The sequence below is a fragment of the Erinaceus europaeus genome, chromosome 5 (assembly GCF_950295315.1).
Source record: "Erinaceus europaeus chromosome 5, mEriEur2.1, whole genome shotgun sequence".
Classification (NCBI taxonomy): Eukaryota; Metazoa; Chordata; class Mammalia; order Eulipotyphla; family Erinaceidae; genus Erinaceus; species Erinaceus europaeus.
In genome coordinates, this window is record NC_080166.1 from 131,982,395 (window position 1) to 132,006,792 (window position 24,398).

General features: G+C 47.6%; 1 protein-coding gene across 2 annotated transcripts in view; it reads left to right on the forward strand.

Annotated features, from left to right (window-relative positions):
- The window catches only part of LOC103128931 (basic immunoglobulin-like variable motif-containing protein), a 90,706-nt gene extending 67,749 nt beyond the window's left edge, over positions 1–22,957 (forward strand). For both annotated transcript variants that reach the window (XM_060191846.1, XM_060191847.1), the window contains 10 exons: positions 1,391–1,534; positions 3,738–3,945; positions 5,500–6,585; positions 9,156–9,403; positions 10,366–10,485; positions 10,621–10,834; positions 13,112–13,256; positions 16,502–16,702; positions 18,872–18,956; positions 21,524–22,957. In XM_060191846.1, the coding sequence (XP_060047829.1) occupies positions 1,391–1,534; positions 3,738–3,945; positions 5,500–6,585; positions 9,156–9,403; positions 10,366–10,485; positions 10,621–10,834; positions 13,112–13,256; positions 16,502–16,702; positions 18,872–18,956; positions 21,524–22,111 (3,039 nt within the window). In that variant the 3' untranslated portion in view covers positions 22,112–22,957. The remainder of the gene's footprint in view (positions 1–1,390; positions 1,535–3,737; positions 3,946–5,499; positions 6,586–9,155; positions 9,404–10,365; positions 10,486–10,620; positions 10,835–13,111; positions 13,257–16,501; positions 16,703–18,871; positions 18,957–21,523) is intronic.
- The last annotated feature ends 1,441 nt before the right edge of the window (positions 22,958–24,398 follow it).

Below are 24,398 nucleotides of genomic sequence, written 5' to 3' on the forward strand. Positions count from 1 at the left end.
TGTCCTTTAGAGAACTGTTTATTCGTATTTTTTGTCCACTTTTAAAATTGGTTACTTTTTAATTGATCTGTATACATATTTTTATTATTTACTTATTTTAAAGATTTTAGTTATTTATTAATGAGAAAGATAGGAGAGAGAGAAATAACCAGACACCACTCTGGTACGTGTGCTGCCGGGAATTGAACTCAGGACCTTATGCTTGAGTGTCTAGTGCCTTAGCCACTTTGCCACCTCCTGGACCACCGTATACATATTTTTAATGAGTAACATTTTTACAAATAGAGGTTGTACCCTGCATACAAGTTTAAAACGTTTTCAAGTTTCATAGACTTAACAGGTAACAGGTTTTGAGTCCAAGTTCCTTGTTTCTTGTCTGTTTGTATATATATATTTTTTCCTCCAGGGCTATTGATGGGCTCGGTGCCTGCACCATGAATCCACCGCTCCTGGAGGCCATTTTTCCCCTTTTGTTGCCATTGTTGTTGTAGCCTCATTGTGGTGTCTGTTCGTATTTTGAAACATCTACCACTTTGAGGTCAGACCATAGGTTCCCTCCACTGCTGGAGCTTCTGCAGTTTGAATGCAGCAAGACAGGAGGCTATGAAGGCCTGGTGATCAGAAAGGACTGCGTTTCCTAGCCCTGGGCCTTTCTGTTCACCAGCTGTCTGATCTGAGACACACCACCTTCTGCCTGAGCCCCAGCTGGTCTGTACATACGTGGTCACACAGAAGAACTTCTTGCAGTTTTTTTCAGCTCGCTCTCTCTCTTTTTTTTTTTTTTTTGGACAAAGAGCTTGGAAGTGCTTTTGGTAATTAGTTAGGAAGGTTTTAGACTTAATCAGTGTGCAAAGCTTGTCTCTTTCGTAGGGTAAAAGCAAAACAAAGCCATTCTAGTTAAAAGCATCATTGACATTGTCCAGGTACGTAAGGCTTGTTCCTGCCTCAGGGTCTGTGTGTTTTCAGTTCATGCGTGTGCTTTCTACTAAGGCTCTCGGTGCCTTTCGAGCCCATGATCACGGGTAGGTTTTAGTAGGGTCACCAAGTTGTCAAATAAGCTTTTTTTTTTTTTTTTAAATCTTCCTGTTCTAATCAGTTCTCTGTATCAGATTAACCTGCTTTTATCTCCTCAAGGTTCCCTTGTTGTCTTCCTTCCACTACTAAACAAAGGGGTCTTATTATCTGGCATCATCTCCAAAATCTTCATAAGATTTTGTTGTTGTTGTCAAAATGAGTGAATGAACGCACTCCCTTGTTTGCTCATTCACTCTGATGCCTATTATAAATTCTACCAGACTCTATGTTATAAGCACAGTAAGTTTCTGTCACAGTGAATAGAATTAAATATGTGAAATGCAAACTTGACGGCATTACATCTTACTCCTTACAGGAAGAGTTCTTTCAGAATCCTCAGGCGATAGATATCGAGTCTGAGGACTTCAGCAGCCTGCCGCTAGAAGTGAAGCATGAGATTCTGACTGACATGAAGGAGTTCACCAAGCGACGGAGAACATTGTTTGAAGCAATGCCAGAGGTGACAAACACAGTTGCACATCGTTGCTGAGAACAAAGAACTTCAGCAACATCTGTCTTTCGAAAAAAGAAAAAAGTCACGGGGTCGGCCAGTAGCGCAGCGGGTTAAGTGCTCGTGGCGCAAAGCGCAAGGACCCGGCGGAAGGATCCCGGTTCAAGCCCCTGCCTCCCCACCTGCAGGGGGATCGCTTCACAGGCAGTGAAGCAGGTCTGCAGGTGTCCGTCTTTCTCTCCCCCTCTCTGTCTTCCCCTCCTCTCTCCATTTCTCTCTGTCCTATCCAACAACGATGACATCAAGAACAACAATAATAACCACAACAAGGCTACAACAACAAGGGCAATAAAAGGGGGAAAAATGGCCTCCAGGAGCAGTAGATTCATGGTGCAGGCACTAAGCCCCAGCAATAACCCTGGAAGCAAAAGAAAAAAGTCACAAGCATTACTTATGTCATTAGCATTTCTTTCCTTTCCTTTCCTTTCCTTTCCTTTCCTTTCCTTTCCTTTCCTTTCCTTTCCTTTCCTTTCCTTTCCTTTCCTTTCCTTTCCTTTCTTTCTCCTTTGCCTCCAGAGTTATCACTGGATTCGTTGCCTGCACTATGAAATCACTGCTCCTTGTGGCCATCTCTTTTCCCATCTCTTTATCTATGGGTAGGACAGAGAGAAATGGAGAGAGGAGGGGAAGATAGAGAGGGGGAGAGAAAGACAGACACCTGCAGACCTGCTTCACCGCCTGTGAAGCGACTCCCTGCAGGTGGGGAGCCGGGGGCTCGAACCGGGATCCTTAAGCCTGTGCTTGCGTTTCGTACTATGTGTGCTTATCCCCATGTGCCACCGCCCAGCCCCCTCATTAGCGTTTCTTAATACAACATCTGCTTCCAGTTAAATCTCATTCATATGTCACAGGGGTTCCGTGAAAGACCATCTACTTGAAAGTTTGATGTCTGTCAACTTTCCACTCAAGGCCAGGCCTTTTCTCGTCGCCTCTGTCCTCCTAGTATATTCTATCCTCCCCTGGCTGTGCCCAGCACTGGTTTTACAATGTCAGAGTCCAGTGTGTGCTTAGTGGCTCAATTCTCAGCTTACTTCCTAAATGTTGCTGCAGCCCGCAGCACACATTGTATGTGGAGTGCCAGTAGTCACGTGGAAGCTAGTCACACCGGGGAAACGTGTCCTAACACGAAGTGCCGTGTGTATCTTTGCTGCAGTCCTGCAAATGCGGCTGGTTGTCTCTCTTGCCTTGGCAGGAAGTTTAGTGGCAAACTCCTCCACTTGGAGCTTTTGGCGCCGGCTCGGCAGAAGCCAGAGTTGTACTGACCCATCTTCATCGTGCTGCTCATTCCTGCTGTTTTTTCCTCCTCCTGAGCGAGCAGTCTCATGGCTCTGCCTATTATGTTTAAAAACCTGCAGTCACTGTAACTGGCTGTGTGTGTGTGTCTCTCAGGAGCCACGGATGGCGTCAGGCATTTTGCTTGCATATTCACTTGCATTCTGGGTGACACTGGCCGATGTGTTACAACAGAGCCAGCCCGGCACAGCGCTGGGCATGCATTATAGTCTTCTTAAACGGTTTTGGCGCAAGGAGTTAAGTCATAAGCAGTACTTATGATTTTTTATTTTTGCGAGGGGGCTGGCTCTTTTCAATTGAAAGATTATTATTATTTTTTTCTTTTTTTAATTATTGGGGAATTAATGTTTTACATTCGTCAGTAAATACAATAGTTTGTACATGTATAACATTTCCCAGTTTTCCATATAACAATGCAACTCCCCCCAGGTCCTCTGGAAAGGTTATTATTTTAAATTATTTATTGGATAGAGACAAACTAAGAGGGATAGGGGAGATGGAGAATAAAGGAGGGAAGGGGGAAAGGGAGAGAGACGCCTGCAGCACTGTTTCACCACTTGCGAACCCCCCCCCCCCCACCTTGTACGTGGGGACTCCGGGGGTGTGAAGCCAGGTCCTTGTTTGTTGGAACGTGGTCCCTCTACCGGGTATGCCACTGCCTAGCCCTACCAGCCCCGAGATTGACTCTTTAACAAGACAACTATCATTTTCCCCCTATAATTCAGCTTTTACTGCCATAAGTTATCAGTGAAAAACCAGTTATTCATAGTCTTTCAGAGAAAGGGCTGGAGATAAAAGAGAATGTTACCTGTATTTATGATTAAAAAAAAATCCTTTTCTTTCTTTATTTCTGCTCTAGGAATCCAACGATTTTTCACAGTACCAGCTCAAAGGCCTACTTAAAAAAAACTACCTAAACCAGCACATAGAAAGTATCCAAAAGGAAATGAACCAGCAGCACTCGGGGCAAATCCAGAGGCACTATGAGGCTGAAGGCGGCTTCCTGCGAGAGGTAGAGTCGAGGAGAGTAGTCTCTGAGGACACCTCACACTACATCCTGATCAAAGGTATCCAGCACTGTCACTTACTTGGCGGCCGGACACCAGAAATACGTCTCCTTCTCTGAACCCTCTCCACTCCTATGCCTTATGGACCTTGTGGAGCAGTGGATGCATATAGCTACTTAATGCATTAGTTGCTGTTGTATCGGTACACTTCTTAAAAATCTTTTTTTTTTTTTAGACAGAGGACCTAGTGGGGGTTGTATTGTTATATGGAAAACTGGGAAATGTTAATACATGTACAAACTATTGTATCTACTGTTGAATGTAAAACATTAATTCCCCAACAAAGAAATTAAAAAAAATTATTTTACGTAGAGACAAGTTGAGAGGGGAGGGGAAGATAGAGACACCTGTAGGCACTGCTCACGAAGCGTCCCCCCTACAGGCAGGGACTGGGTGCTTGAACCTGGGTCCTTGTGCACTGTAATATGTGTGCTCAGCCAGGTGCGCCACCACCCACCCCTGTATCAGCGCACTTAAAAAAATTCACTAACAGATTAACTCTCAGTTGCTGGGTAAGTGAAAGATTGTAAGTCCTTTTTTTTTTCTTTTTCTTTTTTCTTTTTATTGGGGAATTAGTGTTTTACATTCAACAGTAAGTACAATAGTTTGTACATGCATAACATTCCCCAGTTTCCCATATAACAATACAACCCCCACTAGGTCCTCTGAATCCTTCTTGGACCTGTATTCTCCCCACCCACCCACCCACCCCAGAGTCTTTTACTTTGGTGCGATACGCCAATTCCATTTCAGGTTCTACTTGTGTTTTCTTTTTTGATCTTGTTTTTCAACTTCGGCCTGAGAGTGAGATCATCCCATATTCATCCTTCTGTTTCTGACTTATTTCACTCAACATGATTTTTTCAAGGTCCATCCAAGATCGGCTGAAAATGGTGAAGTCACCATTTTTTACAGTTGAGTAGTATTCCATTGTGTATATATACCACAACTTGCTCAGCCACTCATCTGTTGTTGGACACCTGGGTTGCTTCCAGGTCACTGTAAGTCCTTTTATGAGATCCGGTAGTCTCCTGTTTATCTTCCTGGGAGTGTATGGGTCACACTTCATTGTCATAGTGAGGAATGTTAAAATGTAAAAGCTACTATTTGTTTTCTTTTTAAAATTAATATATATATTTAAGATTTTATTTATTAATGAGAAAGATGGGAGGAGAGAGAAAGAACCGGATATCATTCTGGCACATATGCTGCCAGGGATCAAACTTGGGACCTCATGCTTGAGAGTCAAAGCTTTACCACTGTGCCGCCTTCCAGACTATTTTTTTTTACTTAATTAATTAATTCCCTTTTGTTACCCTTGTTGTAGTTATTATTGCTGTCGTTGTTGGATAAGACAGAGAAATGGAGAGAAGGGGGAGAGAAAGATAGACACCTGCAGACCTGCTTCACCACCTGTGAAGCGACTCCCCTGCAGGTGGAGAGCTGGGAGCTCGAACTGGGATCCTTGAGCCAGCCCTTGCGCTTTGCAACCACCTACGCTTAACCCGCCGCGCTACCGCCCGACTCTTTTTTTTTTTCTTTTTTTTCCTAAAGGCATCCAAGCTAAGAAGGTTGCAGAAGGGGATACAGAGTCTCTTCCATCTTCTAGCAAAATGCCTTTTGACACAGCGCCATCTCCACCCGAGAAACCAAAGCCAAAAAAGGAGCCCGAGGCCGCCCCTCCTTCCCCCAGAACTCAGCTGGCTCTGCAGGCCGCCCTGCTGGGAAGTAGCTCAGAGGAGGAGTGGGAGAGGGAGACCCCCAGGAAGCGCCAGCAGGAGGAGACAGCATCTGCTCCCTCCCCTGGGGCCCCTGTCTCTCCGAGGACTCTCTTAGCCATCCAGAAAGCTCTGGATGAGGAGGAGGAGGAAGATGTGAAAGTCCGTGCTGGGCCTTCTCCAGCCGTGCGCACGGGACGGTTGGCAGCAGAAGGCCTGCCTGCAAGCGGCTCTGATGAGAAGCTTCAGGTGGGAGATGGAAAGGACGTGCTGTCGCCAGCAGTGCCCCTCGGGCCCGGCATGGCCTTGGCCAAGGAGCACGTCTCTGTTGCTCCTGAGGCAGAGCTGACACCCTGGACTCTTCCAGCAAATGCCGCCTTACGCCCAGGCAGTGAAGCGAGCACTGCAGAAGGAATGCCACTCATCCCCATGGTGAGCGGAGCCGCCCTGGTTGAGGAGAAGGAAGATGCAGGGCATGTAGAAAGCCCAGCGGAGATGCACAGAAGGGCCCCCGAGCTCCAGAGTGGAGGGTGCCCGGCACCAACGCCCCCCTCAAGTCCCAGCTCTGTGCCGGTGGACGGGAAATACCCCAGAGTGCTTGAGCGCCAGCCAGACCCTCGCTGGTCTGACAGTAAACACGATGTCCCTTGTCATTCAAGCAGCGACAGGACCGAAGGAGAAAGGCCTGCCCGCCCAGGTCTCGTCACCGTCACCTCACAGGAAACAAGCCATACGCATGGTGTCCCCTCAGAGCCCGTCAGCAGCTTAGAACACGCAGTGTCGCTTGACGCAGCTGGGCGTGGAGAGTCCCTGAAGGTCCCCCAGGGATGTGAGCCGGTGGCCTCTGCAGACCAGGAGTGGATTTCACCCCCAGAGTCTGTGAAACCGGTGGAACTCGACTCTGAAGAAAGTGAATCCGACGGTAGGTCCTTGCACTCGTGAAGTGAAGCAGAACAGGGGGCTTCCTCTCTGCAGGAGCTGGGTGCTGGGCTGTGGTCCGGCTCCCCCTCTGTTGGGATGAGCAGGCCCAGAAAGGTGGAGGAGAGGCTAGTGGTGGAGTCCTGACTTTCCCACCTTCTTGTTCTTTACGTTCCTGCTTTTAAAGGGAGAGAGTGACCGAGTAGGAGAAGGTCAAGGCAAGTTTCCCTTTAGTTATTTCCTGACTTTTTATTGTTATTTCAAAGTAAGCCAACTTCAAAAAATTGAGCCTTACAAAACCTTCTGTTTTATTTGTTCTGTAATTCCTTTTTCTTTTTTTTTTTTTAAATTTAAATGTTACCTTTATTTATTGGATAGAGACAGCTAGAAATCAAGAGGGAAAGGGGAGAGAGACAGAGAGACACCTGTAGCCCTGCTTCACCACTTGCAAAGCTTCCCCCCTGCAGTGTTGACTGGGGGCTCGAACCCCTATTCTTGGACATCGTAATGTAACGTGCGCTCAACCGTGTGAGCCAGCTCCTGGCCCCTTGCCCTGTAATTCCTTGGTAAATACTTTGCACATTTGCCTCTCTCTGTACGTCCGATGTACATTCTGTCACTGTACCTGTGTGAGCAGCCCCTGTGCTCTTACAGCAGTAACGCGCTATTTGCAGAGCTTGGATTTACGAAGTTCCCTACTGGCTAACATTTGCTTCTGGCCCCAGAGTGAGTACTTCCTGAGAGTGTTTTTTGCATACAGGTGGGGAAACAGCTGAAGCTGAGTTTCCATTTTGTTCCTCCCTGAGGTTGAGTGAAGGATGAGCAGTCAGTCCTCCAGGGATGACCAGAGGGCAGAGATGGGAGAGAGCAGAACAGCTGAGGGCAAGGTGCCTCAGTCTTGGATCAGGTGAGGTTAAATCCTGGTGCCCGTACCTCAGCTGGGCCCACTTCGGGCAAGTGTCTTACACGGCTTACTTGAGGTGGAGAACCTTAGCCGGGTGCCAGGACCCCGTGATCCGACCCATCTCAGGGCTGAGAGAAAATAACTTTATAGTCACCTTACAGTTAAGCTGAAGAGTCTGCAGTGACAGCATCCAGACATCTCTTGAGATAGGAGGATGTCAGGTGGCGTGCCCATGATCCAGGCCGAGTACTTAATGATAAATCTTGTATCACGTCAAAGGGAATAGGAGGGTCAGAGATGCTTCTAGGTAGATAGAGTTGAGGAGCAGCTGTCAAAGCACAAGGTGTGGGAGACATCAGGAATGTGTTAGACGTCGATTATATACTGTAGCCTTTTTCTGAATGTCACTAGTCAGGTGCAGTTCTCTGCTGCCCCAAGAAATGTGTGTGTATTCCCAGGTCACTCTACTCTGCACAAGCCCCAAGCCCTTCTGTGAAGGAGCCAAAGTCAGAGGTACACACAAGTGTGTTTTGCATTATCTCAAGGCCTGTGGGCTGCAATTTGAACTCTTGACACACCGTGACAAAGGAGAGCCTGAAGGCTTGCTTACTGGGCAGGCCTCCTGCTAGCTTTAGACAAAGGAGTGTGCACCTGTTAACAGGAGTCAGCCAGACACGGTTTGTAAACATGGAGGCTCCAGGTAAAGTCAGTGTCTAACAACAAACGAGATAATAGCCAGACACGTTTTGTAAACATGTCAGGTAAAGTCAGTGTCTAACAACAAACATCAAGAGATCTGGGTCAGAAAACTTCTTCAACAACCAACATCCCTGAGCTTCGTTTTCTTGCCTGTTGACAGATACTAAATAATACTGTAGAACCAGTCAGTTTGGGCTGCTTGTCAGACTTTATGATTGGAAATAACGTTGCTGTAGAAGCAATGACCGAGTTTTTGCAAATTTAGTTCACTAAAACTTTACAGAACACAACTGTACTTTTAATCTTTTAAAATTCATTTTTATTTATTGATTAGGGCAGAGGGAAATTGAAAGGGGGAGGGAAGATAGGGAGAGTGACACCTGCAGCACTGTTTCACCGTTACCACTGTCACCACTTGGGAAGCTTTCTCTCTACCGGGCACTTGAATCTGGGCCCTTACGCACTGCAATGTGTGTGCCACCACCCGGCTCCTGGTAAATGACTTATTTTAAAGAAAAGGTGTCTAGAGAGGTGGCAAGGAGATGGAAGAAGAACAGTTTCTCCTGGATACTTGTCCGGGGATTTTTCCCAGAAAGTTGCTGTCTTAGTCTTGGCTGTGTTTATTGTGAAGTAGAACATGCCTGCCAACTGCCATGCTTGTTTACATATCCCAGTAATTCTTTTTGTGGACGTCTGAAATAATATCAGAGAAATTATTTCTATAAAGTTAGTCTGCAGATCTATAAGAACTTGATTTGTAACATCAAGCAGTGTCATTTTTTTCTCACTGAAAAGGCTTTTTTTTTTTAAAGTCACATGCATTTATTACTAGTTGCATTTTGATAGTAATACAGCTAAATGTTGTTTTTTTTATTACATTAAGATCTTTTCAGGAGACCTTGAAGTGCTTTTGATTTTTGCATTTTTCAATGTTCAGCTGCTGATAAAGTGGAATTACTGTGTTGGCACAGGAAGCTTCGTTGAAGTGCAGAGTATATCCAGCGGTGACGAGCTTGCAGATGAATTGCCAGAACCTTTCAGACCTCCCTCTGAACACGGTGGAGAGGAACCAGTGGGGACAAAGGAGGAAGAAGCCATTGCTGAGACAGAGGGTCTCCTGAGGGACAGCTCTGAGAACCAGACCGTGACTGTGGAGTCCCAGGAAGAAGAAGAACAAGATGCAGATAATTCTGTCAATGAGTGGCAAGATATAAACCTGGTAACACTATGATGCCACTTTGTGTGTGTGTGTGTGTGTGTGTGTGTGTGTGTGTGCGCGCGCGCGCATTGAAGGGGGGGGTTGCCAGAGTGTCACCATTCCAAGTTGACTTTTTTCAGAGAGACAGAGACAAAGGAAGATATATAGTGAGAGACATGACAAAGGAAGATATATAGTGAGAGACATCACAGGCCAAACTTTCTTTCCTTCACTGTGGTGGGGCCTGGCCTTGAACCTGGGTCCTGTGCATGACAGAGCCAGTCCAGGTGAGCTATCTTGGCTGCCCCACGGTGCCACACTTGGCCTCCTTGCGACTGAGGAAGCCATGAACCACGGTTATGGCTTGGAGTCCAGTGGAGTTACAGGGGGAACAGCAGCGAGTTGCTGACTTGGATATACTTACTCTTGTTAATCTTTCTTACATATATTGCCTTCTGTGATAGTCCCACTTTCCATATGCTTTAGTGAAGGAACATTTAAAAATAATACAGGCTTGGATTTTTTTTTTCCTGCACCCGGGGCTCTTGCATGACTTTATTGCTCCCACCCTCTCATTGTGACTTACAGTTTACAGTAAATACAGTTGTTAGTACGTGTATCAAGTTTCTCAGATTTCTGCAAAGCACTCTCACCCCCAGCATCGATCCTCCTCCGTCATGCACCAGGACCTGGAAGCCCCCCAGGGTCCTCTACTTTGGTGCAAAACATTCCTGTCTGACTTCACGGCGGGGCACCGGGAGGCCAGAAAGAGGAGAGACCCCACAGAGCAGGCGTTTCCTCCTGGGCTGTGCACAGGACTCGGCAGGTGCCCTGCCCTTGAGCTGTCTCTTCAGTCCAGTCAGACAGACTCGCTCAGAAACCCAAGTGGGGAGCTTTGTAGGGATTGCCAGTTTGAGCCCAAGTGAAAGGTGTCCCCCCTTGGACTGTGAACAGAATGGTCCCCAAGTGAAACTGCCTTGCAGGAGGAGCTGGAGTCTCTGGAGAACGACCTTCTCGCCCAGCAGAACTCGCTCAAGGCCCAGAAGCAGCAGCAAGAGCGGGTGGCCGCCACCGTCACGGCACAGATGTTTCTGGAAAGCCAGGTAGGGGCCAGCCCGGTGTGTTCTGTTGGTGCCGGCCCGTACTCTCGCTCAGTCAGGTTGGACGGGACGTGCTGAGCACCCCTCCACTGCCGGGGCTGCACTCCTGGGGGTCACTGTGTGTCTGCGCCTCCCCAGGAGCTCCTCCGCCTGTTTGGCGTCCCCTACGTCGAGGCCCCCATGGAGGCGGAGGCTCAGTGCGCCATCCTGGACCTGACCGAACAGACCTCCGGGACCATCACTGACGACAGCGACATCTGGCTGTTTGGCGCCCGGCACGTCTACAAAAACTTCTTTAACAAGAACAAGTTTGTAGAGTATTACCAGTATGTGGATTTTCACAACCAGCTGGGTGAGGCTTCTGCAGTGAGCGGTCGCTCTCTGCACTAATCAGCATTTGTGTTTGAGTTTGTTGCTAAAAGACTTGCCTCTTTTCCTTTCTTTTATCAAAAATTTTCATCATTTCTTTTTTATTACCTTTATTTATTTATTGGATGGAGACAGCCAGACATCGAGAGGGAAGAGGGAGATAGGGAGAGAGAGAGTGTGAGTGAGTGTCACCTGCAGCCCTGCTTCACCACTTGCAAAACTTTCTCCCTGCAGGTAGGGACCAGGGCTTGAACCCAGGTCCTTGGCCATTGTAATGTGTGTTCAGCCTGGTGCGCCATTACCTGGCCTTTCTTTTGTCGAATATTTGTAAATATTTTAATGAGAGGGACAGAAGAAGAACTTGAGCACTGGTCAGCTCTGCCTTATGGTGGTGCTGGGGATTGAACCTGGGACCACAGAGCTTCCGGGTATGAACGTTTTGCAGAACCACTATGCTAGTGCTGTGCCTACCCCTGTGCCCAAGACTTATTTTCACTAGAGAGAAAGAAAGAGACAGAGAGCTCAGCTCTGGCATATGATGGTACTGGGGATTAAGTCAGAGACCTCAGGGATGCAGGTTCTCTCTCTGCACTGTCTTTCCAGTCCTGTGTTGAATATCTCCCCCCACCCCCCAGCAAGTTTGGTGCATGTGAAAACAGTTGTTTTTTTCCTTCCCCAACTAGAGAAGTTAAGACTTGGGGCCAGGTAGTGGCACAGCTAGTTAGGCGCACACAAGGATGCAGGTTCAAGTCCCTGGTCCCCACCTGCAGGGGGAAAGCTTCACGAGTGGTGAAGCAGGGCTGCAAGTGTCTCTCTGTCTCTCTCCCTCTCTATCTCCCTCTCTTCTCTCAGTTGTTCTCTGTCTATCCAATAATAGAGAGAGAGGTACCTGCAGCATGCCTTCACTGAAGTTTCTCCCCTCCAGGTGGGAATCAGGGATTTGAACCAGGTCTTTGTGCATGGTGACATGTACATTCAACAGGGTGCACCACTGTCCAGCCCTTTAAAGATATCTCTATTTTACAAATAAAAATAATAAAAAGGAAAAAAATATTTTCAAATACCGAAAAGACATTTTTTTGGACTTTGGGTGAAGACATCCTGTATGCACATATATATATATATTTATTTTATAAACTCTTTCATTTATTTTCCCTTTATTGGGGGATTAATGGCTTACGGTCAACAGTAAAGTACAGTATGTGGTCCATGTGTGACGTTTCTCAGTTTTCCACATCACACTCTAACCCCCCACCTGGGTCCTCCTTCTCGGCCATCGTGTGTCAGGACCTGAGCACTCCCCCCACCTCAGAGTCCTTTACTTTGGTGCAATACCGTTTTATAAACTCTTTATGGATGTTAGATAATGATAGGAAATAGCACTTAAAATACATGTCTATTTCTATGTGTGTGTGTGTGTGTGTGTGTGTGTGTGTGTAGTAATGGGGGTCACCAGAGACTTTGAACATGTGAAACTTCCCTGCTCCTGGGATGACTTTTTCTCTTTCTCTTTTTTGTCTTTTCTTTTCAGTTGTCACCAGGGTTATCATTGGGGCTTGGTGCTACAAATCCACTGCTCCTCCCAGTGGGCATTTTTTCCTCCTTCTCCTCCTCCCATCCTCCTTGTCCTCCTCCTCGTTGTCCGCCTCCTCCTCCTCCTCCTTCCCTTCGAGTTAGATAGAACAGAGAACTTGAGAGACGATGGGGAGATCGGGGGAGAGAAAGATCAGCACCTACATACCTGCTTCGCTGCTAGTGAAGCATCCCCTTGCAGGTTGGGAGTGGAGGCTTGAACCCAGGTCCTAGCTCATGGTAGTGTGCATGTTTAAGTGGGTGTGCCGCTGCCCGGTCGGGACTTTTTCCCATTCTTCTGACTTTAGACAGAGACAGAGAAGCAGAGCCTGGGACAGAGACAGCATAGCACTGGAGCTTCTTTCCCTGGGCCTCTGGGTGGGGCTGGATTGACACCCACAAAGTGTGTGTGCCTGAACTCATAGTATGTTTTTATTATTATTATTAATTAATTAATTAATTTATTGGGTAGAGACAGCCAGAAATTGAGAGGAAGGGGGAGACAGAGAAAGAGAGAGAGAGAGAGACAAAGATACACCCGAAGCCCTGCTTCACTGGTTGTAAAGTTTTCCCCTTGCAGGTGAGGACCGGGGGCTTGAACCTGGGTCCTCGTGCACTGTAACACGTGCACTCCACCAGGTGCGCCATTGCCTGGCTGCTCCCCTATAATGACTTTTACTCTTAATAGGATTGGACCGGAACAAATTAATAAACCTAGCCTATCTGCTTGGAAGCGACTACACAGAAGGAATACCTGCTGTCGGCTGCGTTACAGCCATGGAAATTCTCAACGAATTTCCTGGGCACGGCCTGGAGCCTCTCCTAAAATTCTCGTAAGTTCTTCTTTCGTTTCTTTCTTTCTTTTGCTTTTCCCCCTCTTTTGTTGCCCTTGTTGTTTTATTGTTGTAGTTATTATTGTTGTTGTTACTGATGTCATCGTTGTTGGATAGGACAGAGAGAAATGGAGAGAGATGGGGAAGACAGAGAGGGGGGAAGATAAGACACCTGCAGATCTGCTTCACCGCCTGTGAAGCGACTTCCCTGCAGGTGGGAAGCTGGGGCCTCGAATTGGGATCCTTACGTTGGTCTTTGCGATTTTGTGCCACCTGCGCTTAACCCGCTGCACTACCGCCTGACCCCCTTCTTTCGTTGCTTTAACACACACGTTCATCTCATCACCCCAGTTAGCAGTTAGAATTGCTCTTTGTATCATGAACTGCCAAAGATCAGTGTTCGGCGAGAAAACAGGAGTACTGGTCAAGGTTAGTAAGTCAGATTCCTTTTTTTTTTTTTAACCAGAGCACTGTTCAGCTCTGGCTTATGGAACCTGGGACTTGAGAGCCTCAGGCATGAAAGTTTCTTTGCATAACCATGATGCCGTACCCCCATCCTACGCTATTTTGTTTTTAATTTACTGGCTATAGAGACCACAACTTTACCACCTGTGACGCTTTCCCCCCTGCAGGTGGGGGCCTGGGTCTTGAACACAGTTTCTTGTGCACTATTACACGTGCCCAGCCCCTAGCTGCTTTTTCTGTGCTCGGGTCAGATCGGAGGCCGTGCGCACTTATACCACATCTCTCCTAATTGAAGGGTCCGGAGCCAGCCCTGTGAGGGCGGGGAGAAGGATTTCATGGCAGTGCAGAAGCTGCCATCCCACTCACGGATAATCCTGGATTGGCTGCCTAGTGTGTCACGGGCTCTTTCCCCCCCGAGGCCTCACACAGAATCCGAGGACTGTGCTGCACCGAGTACAGTCCCATTTTGAAGATTGTGAGCTGGTGTAGTGGTGGAGGTCGTCTGTCCCTTGGGATGGCTCCCCCTCCCCGACCTCGCTGCTGTAATGGAGGTGGCCGCCCAGAGCCCAGCTGATTGATATCAGAAACCAGGCTGTCTGGCCCTCTTGCTTATTTAAGGAGGATGATCTTTTCCCTTTGAGCATCTCATGTGTGTGTGTGTGCGTTTTCAGTTCTTGCTGCCCATCAGAATTACGGTTTCACAGGTGAAGACTTAGCATACTCTAGCATACTCTAGCAAACAGTGTGTAATACTGAGGAGTCTTTGCCATCTGGCCCACAAGGAGGTCTGCAGTTGACCTTCTTCAACAGTAGATGGTGCTCCTGCGCCAATGAATCGAAATTCCTCCTGCAACAGGAGCTGAGGGGATTTTTCTAGTTTTCTTTTTTTTGGGGGGGGGTGGGGTGGGGTGGGAACATGAGTCCTGTGGTTGGTCAGGGCTACATTAATCTTCTTAACACTTAGGCCATTCAGTTTTCCTGGTGGTTTCAGGTTGTCTGGTTCTGTTGCCATTTCCAACCCGCCAAACCTCAGCGACATCCAGTTGTGGATGGCTCAGCCGGGCAGAAGGACCCGCTTGGGATGGTGGGTTACAGGCCCTGCCCCCTCCCTCTGCACCTCTGCGCCAGCTGGAGCTTCCTCCAGTGTGCCGGCTGGACGTGGGAACCGTGACCCAGGTGGTGTCACCTCCTGGGTCCCAGGGCGCACACAGGGACACGGAGCCTGCTTTTGATGGGAGGAGCGGCGCTGTGGCTGACCATCACTTGGCCATAAAGACTTTGGGTCCTAACGGAAGGAAAGAGTGAAAAAAAGAAAGGAGAAAATACACAGAGCATGAGCAGCTGTCTTCTCTCACAGAGAGCATTGCCTAGCATGCAGTGAAGGAGCAGCTTTTAGAGTCTCCTTTTATTTTACGTGATTTTGCTTTTTCTTCCTAAAGCTTAAAAAGGTTTGGTTTTGAGAGGAGAAGTCAGAGCCCTGCCGGCTCTGGGCACAGGGGTGCTGGGGCTGGAGTTGGGGCCCGGCCCCTACATGCTGCAGGGTCTCTCTCACCAGCCCTATTTTTACTTTATTCTATAGTTCACTTTACAGGTTTTCTCTACAGACATTTTCTCCAAAGGTTTGGGGCTTTACAGTTTAGTTATGTCCTGCTTTTTCAGACTATAACATCTCTTTCTCTCTCTCTCTCTCTCTCTTTTTTTTTTTTTTTTACAATTTATTGACTGTCCTTGAGTGTGTTACCACAGTTGTTATGATTCGATACAGGGCTGCTGTTTCTGTTTGACCACCAAGGAAGCTGTGGCTTTTTTTTTTTTTTAATGAATGTGGACTCTGGTGAGATGTTGTCAGGGTGAGAATCCTAGTCCCAGTGGCTTCTGTGAGAGCTCGTTGTCCTCCTGGTGGGCAGGGCAGCTGTGGGCCGTGCGTGCTGACAGGGCACAGGAACAGCATGTGGAGCCACGCACAGAGCAGACTCTCAGCGTTTGCCCTCAGTGTCAGTGCAGCGTGGTAATGTGACGTTGGTTTTCTAGAAGTTATACAGTGGGTTTGACGTTGTGGCTTGACTGTCAGTCTCCCAACTTTATTTATTTATTATATTTATTTTTTTATTTACTTTCCCTTTTGTTGCCCCTGTTTTTTATTGTTATAGTTATTATTGTTGTAGTTATTGGTGTCGTTGTTGTTGGATAGGACAGAGAGAAATGGAGACATAGGGGAAGACAGAGAGGGGGAGAGAAAGACGGACACCTACAGACCTGCTTCACCGCCTGTGAAGCGACTCCCCTGCAGGTGGGGAGCTGGGGGCTTGACTCGGGATCCTTACGCCAGTCCTTTCGCTACTCGCTATGCGTGCTTAACCCGCTGCACTACCGCCAGACTCCCCCAACTTTGTTTTTTAAAGATACATTTATTACATGTGAGAGAGCTTCATTTGAGATAGACAGAGAGAGAAACTAGAGCTTTGCCAGTTGAACTATTTCTCCAGCTGCTCCCCAACTTAAAAAAAAATTATTTTGGATAAAGACAGAAATGAAGAAAGAAGGGGAAACTAGAGGGACACAGAGAGAGACACCTTCACGCTGCTTTATCACGTGTGACGCATCTCCCCTGCAGGTGGGGACCAGGGCCTTGAACCCGAGTCCTCCCGTGCTAGAATGTGTGCACTCTGCCAGGCATACCCCTGCCCGGCCCCACCAGCTTTTAGTTTCGCTCTCCGCCTGCGGTGCATCAGCTCTCAGGCCTCACTGCTCAGTGAAGACCGGCTTCCTTTGCCTTGCAGAGAGTGGTGGCACGAAGCTCAACAAAACCAGAAGATGAGACCTAACCCTCACGACACCAAAGTGAAGAGGAAACTGCGTAAGCTGCAGCTGACACCCGGCTTCCCCAACCCGGCGGTGGCCGCCGCCTACCTCAGACCCGTGGTGGACGACTCCAAGGGCTCCTTCCTGTGGGGCAGACCCGACCTCGGCAGGATCAGAGAATATCCTTTTCTTCTGCAAACATATTCGCATAGCAGCGATTGGATTCTGTGAATCTTTTTTTTTTTTTTTTTTTTTTTCCCTCCAGGGTTATTGCTGGGCTCCGTGCCTGCACCATGAATCCACCGCTCCTGGAGGCCATTTTTTTGCCCCTTTTGTTGCCCTTGTTGCCGTAGCCTCGTTGTGGTTATTATTATTACCATTGTTGATGTCATTGTTGTTGGATAGAACAGAGAAATGGAGAGAGGAGGGAAAGACAGAGGGGGGAGAGAAAGACAGACACCTGCAGACCTGCTTCACCGCCTGTGAAGCGACTCCCCTGCAGGTGGGGAGCCGGGGGCTTGAATTGGGATCTTTACTCCGGTCCTTGTGCTTTGCGCCACCTGCGCTTAACCCGCTGCGCTACACACACACACACACGCACACGCACACGCACACACACACACTCCCTTTATTAACCAGTTTAAGACCCTCAGTGACTTTGATCCACTCACTTCCCTATGCACCAGTCACCACCAGCCGTCTTGAGGTAAACTCCACTCCCCTTCAGCAGTAATGCCTCAGGCCCCTCCTCCGTCCTGTTTTCTGTCTCTAATTTTGACTCTTGCAGAAGATAAGGGGACCACACAGCAGTGTGTGTGTGTCTGTCTGTGTCTGTGTCTGTGTGTGTGTCTGTGTCTGACTTCCCTGGGCAGAATGTGTTCCGGGTTCATCCACGTGGCAGGCTGCGTCAGAATTGCCTTCTGAAGGCGAAACATCTTTCCAGTGGGCGCATCCATCACGTCTGGCAGAGATACTTGGGTTCCTTCCATGTTTTAAGTACTGTACACAATCACTTTAGTTTTCCAGAGGACTTTTATTTTATTTATTTTTTATTTTTTAAATATTATTTATTTATTTATTCCCTTTTGTTGCCCTTGTTTCATTGTTGTAGTTATTATTATTGTTGATGATGATGTCGTCGTCATTGGATAGGACAGAGAGAAGGAGGGGAAGACAGAGAGGGGGAGAGAAAGATAGACACCTGCAGACCTGCTTCACCACCTGTGAAACGACTCCCCTGCAGGTGGGGAGCCGGGGGCTCGAACCGGGATCCTTGAGCTGGTCAGTCGTTGTGCTTTGTGCCACCTGCGCTTAACCCGCTGTGCTACCGCCCGACTCCCCGGACTTTTATTTTTTAAAGATTTATTTGAGAGAGATTCACACGAGAGCCGGGACTTGGGGGGGTGGGGGGAGCCAGTGAGCCACTGTTGGCACATGCAGTGACCAGGACCCTCGGGCGTTGGAGTTGTGCTCTGCCAGGCAAACCGTCCTCCCGGCTGCTCAAGAGGATTTTTATCTGAGGTCAGTAGCAATAGACACAGCCACGCCCTTAACTATTGTTTATCTGGGAAGGAAAGATGGCTAGTCTTGATCTTTTTCCTCACCAGTGTCTTCTGAATATTCAGATAATCATTTGGATAGATGCTTAAAAGTTTGCAGTAGAATCAATCTGCCCACAGGTTATTTATTTATTTATTTTTTGCATCTCAGAGAAATAGTGTGGTATTTGAAACTTGCTTTCATTTCAGGCTCATCGTCATTATTATTTTTGTATGTGTGTTCACACATTTTTTTAAAAAGTATTTTATTTATTTTCCCTTTTTTTGTTGCTCTTATTGTTTTTATCATTGTTGTGGTTATTATTATTGTTGTTCTTATTGTTGATGATGTTGTTGTTGCCAGAAAGGACAGAGCGAAATGGAGAAAGAAGGGGATGACACAGGGGGAGAAAGATAGACTCCTGCAGACCTGCTTTGCCATTTGTGAAGCGACTCCCCTGCAGGTGGGGAGCTGAGTGCTCGAACCGGGATCCTTACGCCGGTCCTCGAGTTTCGCACCACCTGCGCTTAACCTGCTGCGCTACAGCCCGACCAACCCCCCCCCCCCCCGTTCGCACTTTTTAAATTTCCTAATACAAGAGTTGGATATAGTTTAACTCAGAGGCTGTTCAGAGAACCTAGTACCCCTTAGCTATGTCGGAGTGATTTTTGTTGTTAACCTCTGACTACACTGATGCTCGTAAAGATGACACACTTTGGAGGCACGCGAAATGGAATCTCACATTTTTGTTTGTGTTATTATTAGCTCACCTGCTGGTAGAGGCGGCTGTAATCCTTAACTGCCTGCACATTTTGCCAGCGGTATTTTGGCTGGAACACGACGAAGACAGATGAGACGCTGTTCCCAGTATTAAAACAGCTAAATGTGCAGCAGGTAAACGTTGCGGCTCCTTCCGCAAGTTCAGGGCGAAGAATCAACTCAGGAAGACTGTTGGGAGGCAGCTTTGCCTTTTTGTTAAAATCTTTTCTTTTTTTTTTTTTTTTATATCAGCTTTATTTATTTATTGGATAGAGACAGCCAGAAATTGAGAGGGGAGGGTAAGACAGAGAGGGAGAGAGACACCTGGAGCCCTGCTTCACCACTCATGAAGCTTTCCCCCTGCAGGTGGGGATCAGGGGCTCGAACCTGGGTCCTTTTGCACGGTAACATGTGTGGTCAACCTGGTGCGCCACCACCTGGCCCCGGGAGGCAGCTTTGTATAGACTCCTGTACACAGAACACACAAGAAGCCATTTTTGTGCCGGAGGAAGACAAAAACAAAGGGAGAACTAGGCACTGTCGTCATCTTGACAGTGTCACCTTTGGGACTGGACTTTGTTGTCCTTTGGATTCATTCTGACTTTGAGAAAAAACAAATGGTATAGTTACTCATTTAAGACTGACATGTTAGTGATTAAATGTACTAGCCTTTCAGGATGGTTTTTACTTGTTAACAAGTGAGAATGTCTCCAGTCCACAACAAGCCCGATCATTAAAGGCTCTTCAAGTGTTAACAGTTTTCAGTTGTGCGGATGAATCATCCCAGGCCTGTGTTCAGTCCCGACAGCATCTCAGCAGGGGAGATCTTTGAGGAGAAAAGAGCCTTTTGAATGATGCTCAGTTCTCCGTAGTTAACTGGCTCTCTCGCTTTGTCCAGGAATACGTTCCTCCTCACCCAGAGACTGGCTTCCCCCTCAGAGACAGTCCTTCGAGCATACGTACAATCGGCCATTCACCAGAAGTGAGACAACTGAAGATGAGTGTTTAACAAGAGATGTATATTTAAAATCAAATCCAGTCCATCGCATTGAGCAGTTCAGTATGGAAACACGATCCCTAGACGGAGGTGGACAGTTTTTCTGTTGTACGATGAGTCTATATATTAGAAACTTAGTCTACTAATAGATAAGAAATACCAGTTGGCTTTCTACTCCTGAATTTCAGATAAACCCTTTTTTACTTTGTACTTTTTTTTTTTTTGCTTCTGGGGGCCTTGCATTTGCATTATTCCAGTTTCTGGGCTAACGTCTGTCATTATTCCCTGTTCTTAAATGGAGGTAGAGAGAGCTGAAAATTCATTCTGATTTTGGAAAAAATAATGATAGAATTATCTGCTGCACACTTACATGTTTATGACAGCAGGAGGGGAGGGAGAGAGAGAGAGAGAGAGAGAAGGAGACAGACCACAGCACTGCCCCACACTGTCTGTGACTTTTCCCCTGATGCCTTGGAGAGCCCGAGGGGGTGCTGGGGCTCGAAACGGGCTTACACATAGAACGGGACTAAGACCTAGCAGTTGATCCTTCTCTGGCTCGTTGGATAATTCTTGTTGTAGAACTTCCCCTGTTTTCACTGTACACGTTGGCATAAGTTTATTTCTCCAAAATCAGAAAGTGAAGACGCACGGAATAAAATTCCCCGTTATCTGTCTGCTATCCTAAAAACACAGATGTTAGCATGTAGATTCGCTGTGTCTCCCCCTCCAGCATAGGTGCATTTGTTATCAAACATAAATGAAGTTGGATATATCTGACTTTCCCCTCAACTTTTTAGCGTGAGATTTTTTTTCCCCCTCTGTATAATACAGTTTTCATAATGTCAGAAGATCAGATTACATTTGCATCAAAGGTATTTAACTTCATTTCGTTTCCTTGTTGGTGCTTTAGTTTTCAAGCTTTCCTGAACCATGCTGTGTTGATGCATGCTAGGCATGCGACTTTTCCTAGATGTGACAGTTTCATAAAGAATGTCTTCTTAGAAATCACTTACTGATCAGAGCACTGCTCACCTTTGGCTTAAGGTGGTGCCAAGGATTAAACCTGGGACCCCAGAGCCTCAGGCATAAGTCATTTACAGAACCATTATGCTATCTCCCTGACAACATGACCCTTTCTATATTTGTTCTTTTAAAATGTTTATTTTAATGAGAGACACAGAAAGAGAGATACCTCAGCTCTGGCTTGTGGTGGTGCTGAGGATTGAACCATGGGACCTCAGTACCTCAGAACATCTTTTGCAGAACCATTTTGCAATCTCCCTTGTCCCTAACCTTTTCTGCTGATTCCTCGTGCGTAATTCTGTGAAGGTGCCTTCTGTTGGCTTCATGTTTTTGAAAGAAGAAAGTAGTGGGATTTGGAAACAGACTGTCTACTATCATGTGTCACTGTAAGAGAATGAGATCCATTGGGTGACTGAAAAAGCTGTCATATTCTTGGGGTGCCTGGGAGGGGCTTCTTATCTGAGGTGCTGATAAGGACTTAGCTGACAGAAGCGCAGACGTTTGTGTCGCACCAAGGACGACTGCCGTCAGTGATTCATTAGGGAGAGAGCTGGTCTCAGAGCTGCTGAGTTAGCGTCTCCTGTAGGGCACACCCAGGGGCCAGGCAGGGCTCTGGGATCCATCCATCCTGCTTTACTTCCTCGTCTGACATACTTGCTGTTTTCTCCCCGTGTTTTTTCAGACGCAGCTCCGGATCGATTCTTTCTTTAGGTTAGCACAACAGGACAGGCAAGATGCGAAGGGTATTAGGAGCCAGAGACTTAACAGAGCTGTGACATGTTTGCTGAGGAAAGAAAGGGAAGCGGCAACCAGCGAAGTCGGAGCAGTGCCCGTCGCCATGGAGGAGGACCAGGAGCTTCTAGACGCAGCACAAGGAGGGGCCCCCAAGAGGAGAAGCAAAGCCAGCCCAGGGCAAGCAGCCCCAGGCCCCAAAAGAAGGAAGCTTCCGGCCTCCAAGGGAGAGACAAAGACGTGTGGCGGGTTTCTGGGGGAGGCCTATCTCTCGCAGTCATCCGAGGCCTCTTCAGGGGAAGATGCTGCACCATCCTCTGCAGCGAACACTCGCAAGAAGGGGCCAGCAGCTGGGCCCCCCTCTGCAGCCGCGCGGGTTACGGCACGACCTCCCGGGAGGGGCGAGGGGGACAGCTCCGGCAGCTCCAGCGAGGAAGATGGAGAGAAAGCCACAGCAGTGTTGGTGACGGCCAGGTCCGTATTTGGAAAGCGAACGGGGCGGCTGAGGGGCACGAGAGGCAGGAGGAGGAGAACCTGACTGAAACCCCAGTGGTGTCTCTAGCCTTGGGGAGACCAGTGCTGCTCAGTGAATTTGTGTGAGCTGATGACAAATAGCCTGGCGTTTGTCACGCGCTTTTTTTTTTTTTTTCCTTAACAGAGATGCTAAACTTCTCATACACACACACACACACACACACACACACACACACACACATTTTAATATGTCACATATTTTTTGTGCCTTCAGCTTTTCTGGACTGTGTCCCTGAATTCCCAGCTTTCGGGGTTTTTATTGTTCGATCTCTGATGCACCTTAATGACGTTGAAAAGAAGCAAAGAGGGTTCATACTGACTAGTGCTGAATCTCAGCCCTCCCTCTAACCCTCCCACCTAGAAGAAGAGAGAGTCCCAGCACCCCCCCCCCACACACACACAGGGCCTGTCCCTCTCCCTCTGCCCCTCCATCCCCCTTAGTGGTCCCTGAAAAGGGACCCTCACTGCTGTAGTGGGTGTGAGGAGCACATGTCCCATGATTAGGACAAAATAACTGGGACATCCAAGTGAGAGGGGCTTCATTTCTCCTACGTATAGGCTCCTGGGTGTGTGTGGGGGGGTGTTTGGCTTTTAAGAAACCTCAGCAGGGTGAGAATGTCAGTTGACCCAACCCCTGTGGAGAGCAGAGTCTGGAGAACTCTCAGAAGGCTAGAAGTGGATCTGCCCTATGACCCTGCAGTTCCTCTCCTGGAGATAGATCCTAAGGAACCCAGCACACCCATCCAAAGAGACCAGTGTTCACCTAAGTTGATAACAGCACAAGTTGTGGTCTAGATACACAATGGAATACTACTCAGCTATTAAAAATGGTGACTTCACCTTCAGCACATCTTGTATGGAGCTTGAGGGAATCCTGTTAAGTGAGATCAGCCAGAAGAGAAGGATGAATAGGGGCCTGGGTGGTGGCACACCTGGTTGAGGGCACATGTTATAATACACAAAGGACCTGAGTTCAAGGCCCCAGTCCCCACCTGCGTGGGAAAGGCTTCACAAGTGGTGAAGCTTCTCTGTCTCCCCCTTCCCTCTCGATATCTGACTGTCTCTAATAAATGTAATAAAGAGAACTTAGAAAGAGAAGGATGAAGATGGGATGATCTCACTCATAGAAGTTGAGAAACAAGAACGGAAGGGGGAACAAAGCAGGACTTGGACTGGGTTTGGTGTGTTGCACCAAAGTAAAGGACTTGGCGGTGGAGGGGCTTCCAGGTCCTGGTGTCTGATGGAGGAGGAGGACCTAGGCTGGGGAGTGGGAGAATGTTCTGCAGAAAACAGAAATTTTACACATATGCCAACAGCTGTATTTACTGTGAGCCATTAATCCCCCCCCCCCACAGTTAAAAATAAGATACTTAAAATCAAGATGGCAGCCTGGAGCTGCTGCTCATTTGTGCAAATGGGCCAACTTCTGGGATGATTTCCAGAGGGTAGTCACAGCTGCAACGTGTGCTTCCTCAGGGAGGCCATCCTGAGTGGGCTGAGGAGGCCACAAACCGTTAACAACTACCCAGTTTGTTGGGTGAGAGCGGAGAGCCGTCTGGGAACAGTTTTACTAATCACTGAACTGAGGTTCTTCATGTTCAGAGGTAGCCTTTTCCCCAGGCTTGTCTTTTTTTTGAAGTATTTATAAAAAGGAAGCATTGACAAAGCCATAGGATAAGAGGGCTACAACTCCACACAGTTCCCACCATTGGAACTCCGTATCCCATCCCCTCCCCTGATAGCTTTCCTATTCTTTAACCCTCTGGAAGTATGGACCCAGGGTCATTGTGGGATGCAGATGGTGGAAGGTCTGGCTTCTGTAATTGCTTCCCTGCTGAACATGGGCATCGACAGGTCGATCCATACTCCCAGTCTGCCTCTCTCTCTCCCTAGTGGGTTGGGGCTCTAGGACACATTGGTGGGGTCCTCTGTCCAGGGAAGTCTGGTTGGCATCATGGTAGCATCTGGAACCTGGTGGCTGAAAAGAGAGTCAACACACAAAGCCAAACAAATTGTTGACCAATCATGAATCCAAAGGCTTGAATAGTGCAGATGAAGAGTTGTGGGCAGGGGTCCTCCATTTTGTAGATAGCTAATAGGCATATTTTAGTTATATTCCAAAGGGCCTCTGGCTATACTATTTTTTTTCCTTTTTCTTTTTTTTCCCTGAGCCTGAAATCTGATATGCAGGTGGATCCAAGTTATTGTCTGGGGAGATGATGTCATGGCTATAAAAAGGACCAGAAAGCTTGTCTTTTATGGCATCTTTGTATCTACTCAGTATTGATTTA